Source organism: Bombina bombina, chromosome 1 (genome assembly GCF_027579735.1).
Source record: "Bombina bombina isolate aBomBom1 chromosome 1, aBomBom1.pri, whole genome shotgun sequence".
NCBI lineage: Eukaryota > Metazoa > Chordata > Amphibia > Anura > Bombinatoridae > Bombina > Bombina bombina.
Genome location: NC_069499.1, coordinates 526,646,471 through 526,661,432, shown reverse-complemented (window position 1 = coordinate 526,661,432; position 14,962 = coordinate 526,646,471). Strand labels below are relative to the sequence as shown.

General features: G+C 41.6%; 1 protein-coding gene across 1 annotated transcript in view; it reads left to right on the top strand.

Moving 5' to 3' along the window:
- Positions 1-14,962, top strand: part of SGO2 (shugoshin 2) — a 127,069-nt gene that overhangs the window by 32,149 nt on the left and 79,958 nt on the right. Inside the window, exon 3 of the mRNA XM_053713070.1 lies at positions 426-601. Coding sequence (XP_053569045.1) covers positions 426-601 — 176 coding nt within the window. The remainder of the gene's footprint in view (positions 1-425; positions 602-14,962) is intronic.

The window sequence follows — 14,962 nt, the reverse complement described above, 5'->3', positions numbered from 1 at the left end:
GGTTTGATGAATTTCTTTCTCTAACTACAGTCACCACGGCACCCTATAGTTTCTCCTGTTTTTTTTCTCCTGTCCGTCGGTCAAATGACTGGGGTGGGCGGAGCCTAGGAGGGACTATATGGACAGCTTTTGCTGTGCTCTTTGCCATTTCCTGTTGGGGAAGAGAATATTCCCACAAGTTATGGATGACGCCGTGGACCGGACACACCGTTGGAGAAAGTAATTTATCAGGTAAGCATAAATTCTGTTTTTTTAATTTGTGTAGTAATTATCTTTAGCATAAGTGGGAATATAATGCCCTCAGCAAATCCGGCCATTAGTGACCAGCCTTCATTTATATGGGACCTAGACCCTAAAATTTCTTTGTCCTAAAACTATTTAAACACCATTATGTTTCTCTCATGTTTTCTTTTTCTCTCTTTTAGATAATTCATCCATTCTAAAGATCTCCCTAAAACATAATAATAAAGCCTTGGCGCGTGCTCTCACTGCTGAAAAAGAGAAGGCAAGGAGGTTGGAAAACGATAAAATGTTCCTTCAGAAGGAAGTGAAGATGCTTCACTTTCAAAATGCTCTTTTACGGCAGAACTTATGTCTTGTGGTAAATCAATTAATTAATCTGGGCTTAAAGGGCCGTAATAGTAAAAAATGTCATGCTCAAATTTGTTAGAGAATGTATTTTAAACACTAGCGACCATGCACTACTATGTGTTTAACTTTTTTGACCCATGTTATAGTGAGAGATGCTATTAAAAGTGAGGTCTGGTATTTTAGTGTTAGGTGAATTGAAGAGTTATGCTAGCAGAATAGTAACAGAACACATTTCCTACTATGGATGTAAATTACAGACTCCTTGTATATTGTTATTTCTGAGTTTGCATTGTGTGAAACATAGTTAGTAAGGATATATTAGGAGGGATAAATGATTTTTGGCATTAAAGCCTAGTGCTGAATTAGACACTATGTGAATGATATATAATAGGGAACTAATAAAACACTTTATTAACATATATACTGAAAAAAAGACAAACAAGGTCAAATTGGATCATCAGAGAAAAGGGTATATGACTTCCATTACTCTCTCTCTCTCTCTCTCTCTCTCTCTCTCTCTCTCTCTCTCTCTCTCTCTCTCTCTCTCTCTCTCTCTCTCTCTCTCTCTATATATATATATATATATATATATATATATATATATATATATATATATCTATATATATATCTATATATCTATATATATATATATATATATATATATATATATATATATATATATATAATCTAATAATGATCCAAATGAAAATTAAAAATGGGCTATGTGGCCAAATATGGCGTGTGGGTACTCAGTGTCATTAAGGTATGTGATAAGGGTAGCAACAAATTCATCCAATGCATACAGGTCTATGCGCTCAAAGGCGACCTACCTGCGTACTGCTGTGATTGAACCCAGTCAGCCGATTGCTAGCTACAAACCCTAATCTTAACCACACACCAAACACATCAAAGTGAAGAACTGTGTAAAACACATCAAAGTGAAGATATAATAAATATTGGTATTATACTCTCTGCGTATACCAAGCACATTATAGTGAAGAAATATCTCATATTCATATCATATCATTTTACTGAAGCCTACCGCGCACATTAAAGTGAAGAAATATAAAATATAAATGTCATGCTCCTATATATTAGTTACACACTCTGCAAGCGTTTGTTATTATATTATCACTTTCGCTTAATGTCTAAACTCAGACATCGACATTCAAATGTAACTGAATTCAATCTCAGTGTATATATTCACTAACTGAGACCGTTGGTTTACATAACCATGTCATTCAAGCATTCATCGATATAAGTGTCAGTGGATTGTGTGTTAATATCGAGTATCTATCTTATCTTAGAGTATAGCGATATTATTCTGAATTGAGTTTGAACGGTTAGCTTATTCAAATGATTATGCTCAATGTCAGCAGTGTCAAAACCGCTATGAATATTCTATTGAGGCATTGGTAAAGTAAATAAGTTCAATAAGTAAATAAGTTCAACAGTGTATCCTAGAGAGAGATCACGGCCCACACGCTCGTGTTAAAGCCACGCCCACCGATACGTGACTTCGTCAGGGTATAGGGGCTGGCCCTGCCCTTCGGTTCGTCTTTTCTAGTCACCCGTTACCATGGTGATATGGACGTTTGCGGAAGTGTTTACCCGCAATAGAATGGCTACCAATCTGTTTCTATTTGTAATCGACTCTTTATTGAAAAATAGGTTGTGCCACGTCTATCTTGAAAAACCTCACATATATTTGTATATATGTATCTGTCCAGGTATAATCTGGGTCTGAAAATAATACGTAGGTTAATATTCGTCGTGTTCAGTATTACGCAATAAAAATTGCATTTGGAGGTTATGTTCGTAGCTTACACAGGGTTTCATAATTTTTATATCTCAGATGATTTCAGTATTAGTTACTCTTTCATATTGGGCTTACTGCTGAATGTTGCCCCTGATGAGAAACTCGTCGACATTGTATAAATTACAGAATATAGATTCAATTTTAATAGATGTTTCATATTAATAAGAAATATACAGAATGTGTATTTTATCAATCTCAAAATAAATAAAGATGGTATTTAATCCAGTTGTTTCCAAAAATGGTTATTAGAATGAAAGGGTTGAAGAGAATCTATGTAACTAGTGGGGAGCTACATTATCACAAAATAACACGTATATGAAGAATGCATTGTTGTAGCCAGTTGCTTATATGTCTAAACATATCCCTTTAATATATCAGCTACATATTTTTGTTATGCTGGATCTACTTGATTACATATTTATCCTGTCAGGTGTAACATCAGAACAACAATTTTAGGACAAGTATATTTCTTAATTACCAAGCCTCTATTACAAAAAGCTTTTATATGAAATCGCTTCATTTAGGCCTTTTGGTGATGCAGATTGTAACTCATGTATCCATCTACACTCTTTTTGTAAAAGCATTGTATTAACATCCCCTCTCCTTCCTTTTAATTTAATTTGTTCAATAGCAAAGAAATAAACTTGGTATTTGTTGTCTTTATGTATAGTATTCATGTGTTTGGCCACTGGTACATTTCGGTCCCATTTTATATCACCCACAAGTTCTAATACTCTTGTGCGTAGTTCTCTTGAAGTTTCGCCTACATAGATTAGGGAGCATTTACACATGGCTACATATATCACTCCCTTCGTCCTACAATTCATAAAATCGTGTATAGGATAGCATTTTCCTGTCTTAGGGTGTTCAAATGTTTTTAAAGGGGACATATTCTTACATGCTTTACAATGGCCACATTTGAAAAAGCCTTTTGTTTCTTGTAGCCAAGTTCTCTGCTTATATTGAGTAAAGTGGCTATTTGTTAAGATGTCTTTGAGATTCTGAGATCTTCTGTTTGTTATTGTAGGTTTTTCTGTAATTACTTCTGACAGGTCAGAATCTTCCTTTAGCACATGCCAGTGCTTTTGGAAAATGTGTCGAATTTTACTGTTCTTTTCATCAAAAGCCCCTATCATTCTAATTGGATTCGTAGTAGTATGTTCCTTGACATCAGTATTTTCCTGTATTAGTGATGGTCTGTCTAATGCCTTCGCTCTCTGATATGCCCTTTTTAGACACCTATTAGGATAACCTCTTGCTTTGAATCTATACCTGAGCTCTTTTGCTTCTAATTCAAAAGCCTCCAAGGTACTACAATTACGTCTCGCCCTGAGGTACTGTCCAAAGGGGATACCCATTTTTTGGGTGATAGCTCTCCCAACTTAAGAGGCTATTGGTAGATGTTTCCTTTCTAAACAACTTAGTGCTTAGGGATCCATCATTTTCTTTTTTGATTTCGAGATCCAAAAAGGAAATACTTACATCCTCAATACTAGAGGTATAGTGCATGCCGTGGGCATTGTCATTGAGCCAACACATAAAGGCCAAAAAGTCACCTTTAGTGCCTGTCCATAGTGTCAGCACGTCATCAATGTAGCGGATATACAAGTCCATATACTTCATAAATGGATTTACATCCTGGTTTAGAACATGAGTATGTTCTATCCACCCTAAGAACAAGTTCGCATAAGTGGGTGCACAGCAAGTGCCCATTGCTGTGCCCCTTTTTTTTTTGCTGACATTGAGCATAATCATTTGAATAAGCTAACCGTTCAAACTCAATTCAGAATAATATCGTTATACTCTAAGATAAGATAGATACTCGATATTAACACACAATCCACTAACACTTATATCGATGAATGCTTGAATGACATGGTTATGTAAACCAACGGTCTCAGTTAGTGAATATATACACTGAGATTGAATTCAGTTACATTTGAATGTGGATGTCTGAGTTTAGACATTAAGCGAAAGTGATAATATAATAACGAACGCTTGCAGAGTGTGTAACTAATATATAGGAGCATGACATTTATATTTCTTCACTTTAATGTGCGCGGTAGGCTTCAGTAAAATTATATGAATATGAGATATTTCTTCACTATAATGTGCTTGGTATACGCAGAGTATAATACCAATATTTATTATATCTTCACTTTGATGTGTTTTACACAGTTCTTCACTTTGATGTGTTTGCTAGCTAGAAACCCTAATCTTAATCACACACCAATCGGCTGACTGGGTTCAATCACAGCAGTACGCAGGTAGGAGGTCGCCTTTGAGCGCATAGACCTGTATGCATTGGATGAATTTGTTGCTACCCTTATCACATACCTTAATGACACTATAAGTACCCACACGCCATGTTTGGCCACATAGCCCATTTTTAAGTCTGTTTTTAATTTTCATTTGGATCATTATTAGATATATATAGAGTAATGGAAGTCATATACCCTTTTCTCTGATGATCCAATTTGATCTTGTTTGTCTTTTTTTCAGTATATATGTTAATAAAGTGTTTTATTATTTCCCTATTATAAAACATAGTTAGTACTCTGATATTTGTCTTTCTCCTCACAGTGCTTTAAAATATTTGTGTTTTTTTTAAGTACTGAGTTTCTAAATACAATCTAAACAGTTAAAATGGTATTTCTCCAACATAGGTGTGTCCGGTCCACGGCGTCATCCTTACTTGTGGGATATTCTCTTCCCCAACAGGAAATGGCAAAGAGCCCAGCAAAGCTGGTCACATGATCCCTCCTAGGCTCCGCCTACCCCAGTCATTCTCTTTGCCGTTGTACAGGCAACATCTCCACGGAGATGGCTTAGAGTTTTTTAGTGTTTAACTGTAGTTTTTATTCTTCAATCAAGAGTTTGTTATTTTAAAATAGTGCTGGTATGTACTATTTACTCTGAAACAGAAAAGAGATGAAGATTTCTGTTTGTAAGAGGAAAATGATTTTAGCAACCGTTACTAAAATCGATGGCTGTTCCACACAGGACTGTTGAGAGGAATTAACTTCAGTTGGGGGAACAGTGAGCAGACTTTTGCTGCTTGAGGTATGACACATTCTAACAAGACGATGTAATGCTGGAAGCTGTCATTTTCCCTATGGGATCCGGTAAGCCATTTTTATTACAGAGTAAATAAGGGCTTCACAAGGGCTTGTTAAGACTGTAGACATTTTCTGGGCTAAATCGATTCATATATAACATATTTAGCCTTGAGGAATCATTTAATATGGGTATTTTTGTAAAATAATATCGGCAGGCACTGTTTTTAGACACCTTATTCTCTAGGGGCTTTCCCTAATCATAGGCAGAGCCTCATTTTCGCGCCGGTATTGCGCACTTGTTTTTGAGAAGCATGACATGCAGTCGCATGTGTGAGGAGCTCTGATACATAAAAAAGACTTTCTGAAGGCGTCATTTGGTATCGTATTCCCCTTTGGGCTTGGTTGGGTCTCAGCAAAGCAGATACCAGGGACTGTAAAGGGGTTAAAGATAAAAACGGCTCCGGTTCCGTTATTTTAAGGGTTAAAGCTTCCAAATTTGGTGTGCAATACTTTTAAGGCTTTAAGACACTGTGGCGAAATTTTGGTGAATTTTGAACAATTCCTTCATACTTTTTCGCAATTGCAGTAATAAAGTGTGTTCAGTTTAAAATTTAAAGTGACAGTAACGGTTTTATTTTAAAACGTTTTTTGTACTTTGTTATCAAGTTTATGCCTGTTTAACATGTCTGAACTACCAGATAGACTGTGTTCTGAATGTGGGGAAGCCAAGGTTCCTTCTCATTTAAATAGATGTGATTTATGTGACACTGAAAATGATGCCCAAGATGATTCCTCAAGTGAGGGGAGTAAGCATGGTACTGCATCATTCCCTCCTTCGTCTACACCAGTCTTGCCCACTCAGGAGGCCCCTAGTACATCTAGCGCGCCAATACTCCTTACTATGCAACAATTAACGGCTGTAATGGATAATTCTATCAAAAACATTTTAGCCAAAATGCCCACTTATCAGCGTAAGCGCGACTGCTCTGTTTTAGATACTGAAGAGCATGAGGACGCTGATGATAATGGTTCTGATATGCCCCTACACCAGTCTGAGGGGGCCAGGGAGGTTTTGTCTGAGGGAGAAATTTCAGATTCAGGGAAAATTTCTCAACAAGCTGAACCCGATGTGATTACATTTAAATTTAAGTTGGAACATCTCCGCGCTCTGCTTAAGGAGGTGTTATCCACTCTGGATGATTGTGAGAATTTGATCATCCCAGAGAAACTATGTAAAATGGACAAGTTCCTAGAGGTCCCGGGGCCCCCAGAAGCTTTTCCTATACCCAAGCGGGTGGCGGACATTGTAAATAAAGAATGGGAAAGGCCCGGTATACCTTTCGTCCCTCCCCCCATATTTAAAAAATTGTTTCCCATGGTCGACCCCAGAAAGGACTTATGGCAGACAGTCCCCAAGGTCGAGGGGGCGGTTTCTACTTTAAACAAACGCACCACTATACCCATAGAAGATAGTTGTGCTTTCAAAGATCCTATGGATAAAAAATTAGAAGGTTTGCTTAAAAAGATGTTTGTTCAGCAAGGTTACCTTCTACAACCAATTTCATGCATTGTCCCTGTCACTACAGCCGCGTGTTTCTGGTTCGATGAGCTAGAAAAGGCGATCGATAGTGATTCTCCTCCTTATGAGGAGATTATGGACAGAATCCGTGCTCTCAAATTGGCTAATTCTTTCACCCTAGACGCCACTTTGCAATTGGCTAGGTTAGCGGCGAAAAATTCTGGGTTTGCTATTGTGGCGCGCAGAGCGCTTTGGTTGAAATCTTGGTCAGCGGATGCGTCTTCCAAGAACAAATTGCTTAACATTCCTTTCAAGGGGAAAACGCTGTTTGGCCCTGACTTGAAAGAGATTATCTCTGATATCACTGGGGGTAAGGGCCACGCCCTTCCTCAGGATAGGTCTTTCAAGGCCAAAAATAAACCTAATTTTCGTCCCTTTCGTAGAAACGGACCAGCCCCAAGTGCTACGTCCTCTAAGCAAGAGGGTAATACTTCTCAAGCCAAGCCAGCCTGGAGACCAATGCAAGGCTGGAACAAGGGAAAGCAGGCCAAGAAGCCTGCCACTGCTACCAAGACAGCATGAAATGTTGGCCCCCGATCCGGGACCGGATCTGGTGGGGGGCAGACTCTCTTTCTTCGCTCAGGCTTGGGCAAGAGATGTTCTGGATCCTTGGGCACTAGAAATAGTCTCCCAAGGTTATCTTCTGGAATTCAAGGGGCCTCCCCCAAGGGGGAGGTTCCACAGGTCTCAATTGTCTTCAGACCACATAAAGAGACAGGCATTCTTACATTGTGTAGAAGACCTGTTAAAAATGGGAGTGATTCATCCTGTTCCATTAGGAGAACAAGGGATGGGGTTCTACTCCAATCTGTTCGTAGTTCCCAAAAAAGAGGGAACGTTCAGACCAATCTTGGATCTCAAGATCCTAAACAAGTTTCTCAAGGTTCCATCGTTCAAAATGGAAACCATTCGAACAATTCTTCCTTCCATCCAGGAAGGTCAATTCATGACCACGGTGGATTTAAAGGATGCGTATCTACATATTCCTATCCACAAGGAACATCATCGGTTCCTAAGGTTCGCATTCCTGGACAAGCATTACCAGTTCGTGGCACTTCCTTTCGGATTAGCCACTGCTCCAAGGATTTTCACAAAGGTACTAGGGTCCCTTCTAGCGGTACTAAGACCAAGGGGCATTGCAGTAGTACCTTACTTGGACGACATTCTGATTCAAGCGTCGTCCCTTCCTCAAGCAAAGGCTCACACGGACATAGTCCTGGCCTTTCTCAGATCTCACGGATGGAAAGTGAACGTAGAAAAGAGTTCTCTATCTCCGTCAACAAGGGTTCCCTTCTTGGGAACAATAATAGACTCCTTAGAAATGAGGATTTTTCTGACAGAGGCCAGAAAAACAAAACTTCTAAACTTTTGTCAAACACTTCATTCCGTTCCTCTTCCTTCCATAGCGCAGTGCATGGAAGTAATAGGTTTGATGGTAGCGGCAATGGACATAGTTCCTTTTGCGCGCATTCATCTAAGACCATTACAACTGTGCATGATCAGTCAGTGGAATGGGGACTATACAGACTTGTCTCCGACGATTCAAGTAAATCAGAGGACCAGAGACTCACTCCGTTGGTGGCTGTCCCTGGACAACCTGTCACAAGGGATGACCTTCCGCAGACCAGAGTGGGTCATTGTCACGACCGACGCCAGTCTGATGGGCTGGGGCGCGGTCTGGGGACCCCTGAAAGCTCAGGGTCTTTGGTCTCGGGAAGAATCTCTTCTACCGATAAATATTCTGGAACTGAGAGCGATATTCAATGCTCTCAAGGCTTGGCCTCAGCTAGCAAAGGCCAAGTTCATACGGTTTCAATCAGACAACATGACGACTGTTGCGTACATCAACCATCAGGGGGGAACAAGGAGTTCCCTGGCGATGGAAGAAGTGACCAAAATCATTCAATGGGCGGAGACTCACTCCTGCCACCTGTCTGCAATCCACATTCCAGGAGTGGAAAATTGGGAAGCGGATTTTCTGAGTCGTCAGACATTACATCCGGGGGAGTGGGAACTCCATCCGGAAATCTTTGCCCAAATTACTCAATTGTGGGGCATTCCAGACATGGATCTGATGGCCTCTCGTCAGAACTTCAAGGTTCCTTGCTACGGGTCCAGATCCAGGGATCCCAAGGCGACTCTAGTAGATGCACTAGTAGCACCTTGGACCTTCAAACTAGCTTATGTATTCCCGCCGTTTCCTCTCATCCCCAGGCTGGTAGCCAGGATCAATCAGGAGAGGGCGTCGGTGATCTTGATAGCTCCTGCGTGGCCACGCAGGACTTGGTATGCAGATCTGGTGAATATGTCATCGGCTCCACCATGGAAGCTACCTTTGAGACGAGACCTTCTTGTTCAAGGTCCGTTCGAACATCCGAATCTGGTCTCACTCCAGCTGACTGCTTGGAGATTGAACGCTTGATCTTATCAAAACGAGGGTTCTCAGATTCTGTTATTGATACTCTTGTTCAGGCCAGAAAGCCTGTAACTAGAAAAATTTACCACAAAATATGGAAAAAATATATCTGTTGGTGTGAATCTAAAGGATTCCCTTGGAACAAGGTAAAGATTCCTAAGATTCTATCCTTTCTTCAAGAAGGATTGGAGAAAGGATTATCGGCAAGTTCCTTGAAGGGACAGATTTCTGCCTTGTCTGTGTTACTTCACAAAAAGCTGGCAGCTGTGCCAGATGTTCAAGCCTTTGTTCAGGCTCTGGTTAGAATCAAGCCTGTTTACAAACCTTTGACTCCTCCTTGGAGTCTCAACTTAGTTCTTTCAGTTCTTCAGGGGGTTCCGTTTGAACCCTTACATTCCGTTGATATTAAGTTATTATCTTGGAAAGTTTTGTTTTTGGTTGCAATTTCTTCTGCTAGAAGAGTTTCAGAATTATCTGCTCTGCAGTGTTCTCCTCCTTATCTGGTTTTCCATGCAGATAAGGTGGTTTTACGTACTAAACCTGGTTTCTCCAACATAGGTGTGTCCGGTCCACGGCGTCATCCTTACTTGTGGGATATTCTCTTCCCCAACAGGAAATGGCAAAGAGCCCAGCAAAGCTGGTCACATGATCCCTCCTAGGCTCCGCCTACCCCAGTCATTCTCTTTGCCGTTGTACAGGCAACATCTCCACGGAGATGGCTTAGAGTTTTTTAGTGTTTAACTGTAGTTTTTCATTATTCAATCAAGAGTTTGTTATTTTCAAATAGTGCTGGTACGTACTATTTACTCAGAAACAGAAAAGAGATGAAGAATTCTGTTTGTATGAGGAAAATGATTTTAGCAACCGTAACTAAAATCCATGGCTGTTCCACACAGGACTGTTGAGAGAATTAACTTCAGTTGGGGGAACAGTTTGCAGTCCCTTGCTGCTTGAGGTATGACACATTCTAACAAGACGATGTAATGCTGGAAGCTGTCATTTTCCCTATGGGATCCGGTAAGCCATGTTTATTACGATTGTAAATAAGGGCTTCACAAGGGCTTATTTAAACTGTAGACTTTTTCTGGGCTAAATCGATTGATTATTAACACATATTTAGCCTTGAGGAATCATTTTATCTGGGTATTTTGATATAATAATATCGGCAGGCACTGTTTTAGACACCTTATTCTTTAGGGGCTTTCCCAAAGCATAGGCAGAGTCTCATTTTCGCGCCGGTATGGCGCACTTGTTTTTGAGGACAGCATGGCATGCAGCTGCATGTGTGTGGAGCTCTGATACATAGAAAGGTCTTTCTGAAGGCATCATTTGGTATCGTATTCCCCTTTGGGCTTGGTTGGGTCTCAGCAAAGCAGATTCCAGGGACTGTAAAGGGGTTAAATATAAAAACGGCTCCGGTTCCGTTATTTTAAGGGTTAAAGCTTCCAAATTTGGTGTGCAATACTTTTAAGGCTTTAAGACTCTGTGGTGAAATTTTGGTGAATTTTGAACAATTCCTTCATACTTTTTCGCAATTGCAGTAATAAAGTGTGTTTAGTTTAAAATTTAAAGTGACAGTAACGGTTTTATTTTAAAATGTTTTTTGTGCTTTGTTATCAAGTTTATGCCTGTTTAACATGTCTGAACTACCAGATAGATTGTGTTCTGACTGTGGGGAAACCAAGGTTCCTTCTCATTTAACTATATGTATTTTATGTCATAAAAAAATTTAGTAAAAATGATGCCCAAGATGATTCCTCAAGTGAGGGGAGTAAGCATGGTACTGCATCATCCCCTCCTTCGTCTACACCAGTCTTGCCCATACAGGAGGCCCCTAGTACATCTAGTGCGCCAATACTCCTTACTATGCAACATTTAACGGCTGTAATGGATAATTCTATCAAAAACATTTTAGCCAATATGCCCACTTATCAGTGAAAGCGCGACTGCTCTGTTTTAGAAAATTCTGTAGAGCATGAGAGCGCTGATGATATGGTTTCTGAAGGGCCCCTACACCAGTCTGAGGGGGACAGGGAGGTTTTGTCTGAGGGAGAAATTTCAGATTCAGGAAACATTTCTCAACAAGCTGAACCTGATGTGATTACTTTTAAATTTAAGTTGGAACATCTCCGCGCTCTGCTTAAGGAGGTGTTATCCAATTTGGATGATTGTGATTATCTGGTCATTCCAGAACCACTATGTAAAATGGAAAAGTTCTTAGAGGCCCCGGGGCCCCCCGAAGCTTTTCCTATATCCAAGCGGGTGGCGTACATTGTTAGTACAGAATGGGACAGGCCCGGTATACCTTTAGTACCTCCCCCCATATTTATAAAATTGTTTTCCTATAGTCGACACCAGAAAGGACTGATGGCAGACAGTCCCCAAGGTCGAGGGGGCGGTTTCTACTCTACACAAGCGCGCCACTATACCCATAGAAGATAGTTGTGCTTTCCAAGATCCTATGGATAAAAAATTAGAAGGTCTGCTAAAGATGTTTGTTCAGCAAGGTTCCCTTCTACAAACAATTGCATGCATTGTCCCTGTCACTGCAGCCGCGTGTTTCTAGTTTGAGCTAGGAAAGGCGATTATTAGTAATTCTTCTTCTTATAAGGAGATTATGGACAGAATTCGTGCTCTTAAATTGGCTAATTCTTTCACCCTAGACGCCACCTTGCAATTGGCTAGGTTAGCGGCGAAAAAATTCTGGGTCTGCTATTGTGGCGCAGAGCGCTTTGGTTAAAATCTTGGGCAGCGGATGCGTCTTCCAAGAACAAATTGCTTGACATTCCTTTCAAGGGGAAAACACTCTTTGGCCCTGACTTGAAAGAGATTATCTTTGATATCACTGGGGGCAAGGGCCACGCCCTTCCTCAGGATAGGTCTTTTCAAGACCAAAAATAAACCTAAGTTTCGTCCCTTTCGCAGAAACGGATCAGCCCCAAGGGCTACGTCCTCTAAGCAGGAAGGTAATACTTCTCAAGCCCATCCAGCCTGGAGACCTATGCAAGGCTGGAACAAAGGAAAGCAGGCCAGGAAACCTGCCACTGCTACCAAGACAGCATGAAATGCGGGCCCCCGATCCGGGACCGGATCTGGTGGGGGGCAGACTCTCTCTCTTCGCTCAGGCTGGGGCAAGAGATGTTCTGGACCCTTGGGCGCTAGAAATAGTCTCCCAAGGTTATTCTCTGGAGTTCAAGGGGCTTCCTCCAAGGGGGAGGTTCCACAGGTCTCAGTTGTCTTCAGACCACATAAGAAGACAGGCATTCTTACATTGGGTAGAAGACCTGCTAAAAATGGGAGTGATTCATCCTGTTACATTAGGAGAACAAGGGATGGGGTTCTACTCCAATCTGTTCATAGTTCCCAAAAAAGAGGGAACGTTCAGACCAATCTTAGATCTCAAGATCTTGAACAAGTTTCTCAAGGTTCCATCGTTCAAGATGGAAACCATTCGAACACTTCTTCCTTCCATCCAGGAAGGTCAATTCATGACCAAGGTGGATTTCAAGGATGCGTATCTACATATTCCTATCCACAAGGAACATCATCGGTTCCTAAGGTTTGAATTCCTGGACAAGCATTTCCAGTTCGTGGCGTTTTCTTTCGGATTAGCCACTGCTCCTAGGATTTTCTCATAGGTACTAGGGTCCCTTCTGGCGGTGCTAAGACCAAGGGGCATTGCTGTAGTACCTTACTTGGACGACATTCTGATTCGTGCGTCGTCCCTTCCTCAAGTAAAGGCTCAAACGGACATTGTCCTGGCCTTTCTCAGATTTCACGGATGGAAAGTGAACGTGGAAAAGAGTTCTCTATCTCCGTCAACGAGGGTTCCCTTCTTGGGAACTATAATAGACTCCTTAGAAATGAGGATTTTTCTGACAGAAGCCAGAAAAACAAAACTTCTAGACTCTTGTCGGATACTTCATTCCGTTCCTCTTCCTTCCATAGCGCAGTGCATGGAAGTGATAGGTTGATGGTAGCGGCAATGGACATAGTTCCTTTTGTGCGCATTCATCTAAGGCCATTACAACTGTTCCTGCTCAGTCAGTGGAATGGGGACTATTCAGACTTATCTCCGAAGATACAAGTAAATCAGAGGACCAGAGACTCATTCCGTTGGTGGCTGTCCCTGGACAACCTGTCACAAGGGATGACCTTCCGCAGACCAGAGTGGGTCATTGTCACGACCGACGCCAGTCTGATGGGCTGGGGCGCGGTCTGGGGATCCCTGAAAGCTCAGGGTCTTTGGTCTCGGGTAGAATCTCTTCTACCGATAAATATTCTGGAACTGAGAGCGATATTCAATGCTCTCAAAGCTTGGCCTCAGCTAGCGAGGGCCAAGTTCATACATCAACCATCAGGGGGGAACAAGGAGTTCCCTAGCGATGGACGAAGTGACCAAAATCATTCTATGGGCGGAGTCTCACTCCTGCCACCTGTCTGCTATCCACATCCCAGGAGTGGAAAATTGGGAAGCGGATTTTCTGAGTCGTCAGACATTGCATCCGGGGGAGTGGGAACTCCATCCGGAAATCTTTGCCCAAGTCACTCAACCGTGGGGCATTCCAGACATGGATCTGATGGCCTCTCGTCAGAATTTCAGAGTTCCTTACTACGGGTACAGATCCAGGGATCCCAAGGCGGCTCTAGTGGATGCACTAGTAGCACCTTGGACCTTCAAACTAGCTTATGTGTTCCCGCCGTTTCCTCTCATCCCCAGGCTGGTAGCCAGGATCAATCAGGAGAGGGCGTCGGTGTTTTTGATAGCTCCTGCGTGGCCACGCAGGACTTGGTATACAGATCTGGTGAATATGTCATCGGCTCCACCATGGAAGCTACCTTTGAGACGAGACCTTCTTGTTCTAGGTCCGTTCGACCCACTCCAGCTGACTGCTTGGAGATTGAACGCTTGATCTTATCAAAGCGAGGGTTCTCAGATTCTGTTATTAATACTCTTGTTCAGGCCTGAAAGCCTGTAACCAGAAAGTTACCACATAATTTGGTATATCTGTTGGTGTGAATCTGCAGGATTCCCTTGGGACAAGGTTAAGATTCCTAAGAGTCTATCCTTCCTTCGAGAAGGATTGGAAAAAGGATTATCTGCAAGTTCCTTGATGGGACAGATTTCTGCCTTGTCTGTGTTACTTCACAAAAAGCTGGCAGCTGTGCCAGATGTTCTAGCCTTTGTTCAGGCTCTGGTTAGAATCAAGCCTGTTTACAAAATTTTGACTCCTCCTTGGAGTCTCAACCTAGTTCTTTCAGTTCTTCAGGGGGTTCCGTTTGAACCCTTACATTCCGTTGATATTAAGTTATTATCTTGGAAAGTTTTGTTTTTGGTTGCAATTTCTTCTGCTAGAAGAGTTTCAGAATTATCGGCTCTGCAGTGTTCTTCTCCTTATCTGGTGTTCCATGCAGATAAGGTGGTTTTGCGTACTAAACCTGGTTTTCTTCCAAAAGTTGTTTCTAACAAAGACATTAACCAGGAGATAGTTGTGCCT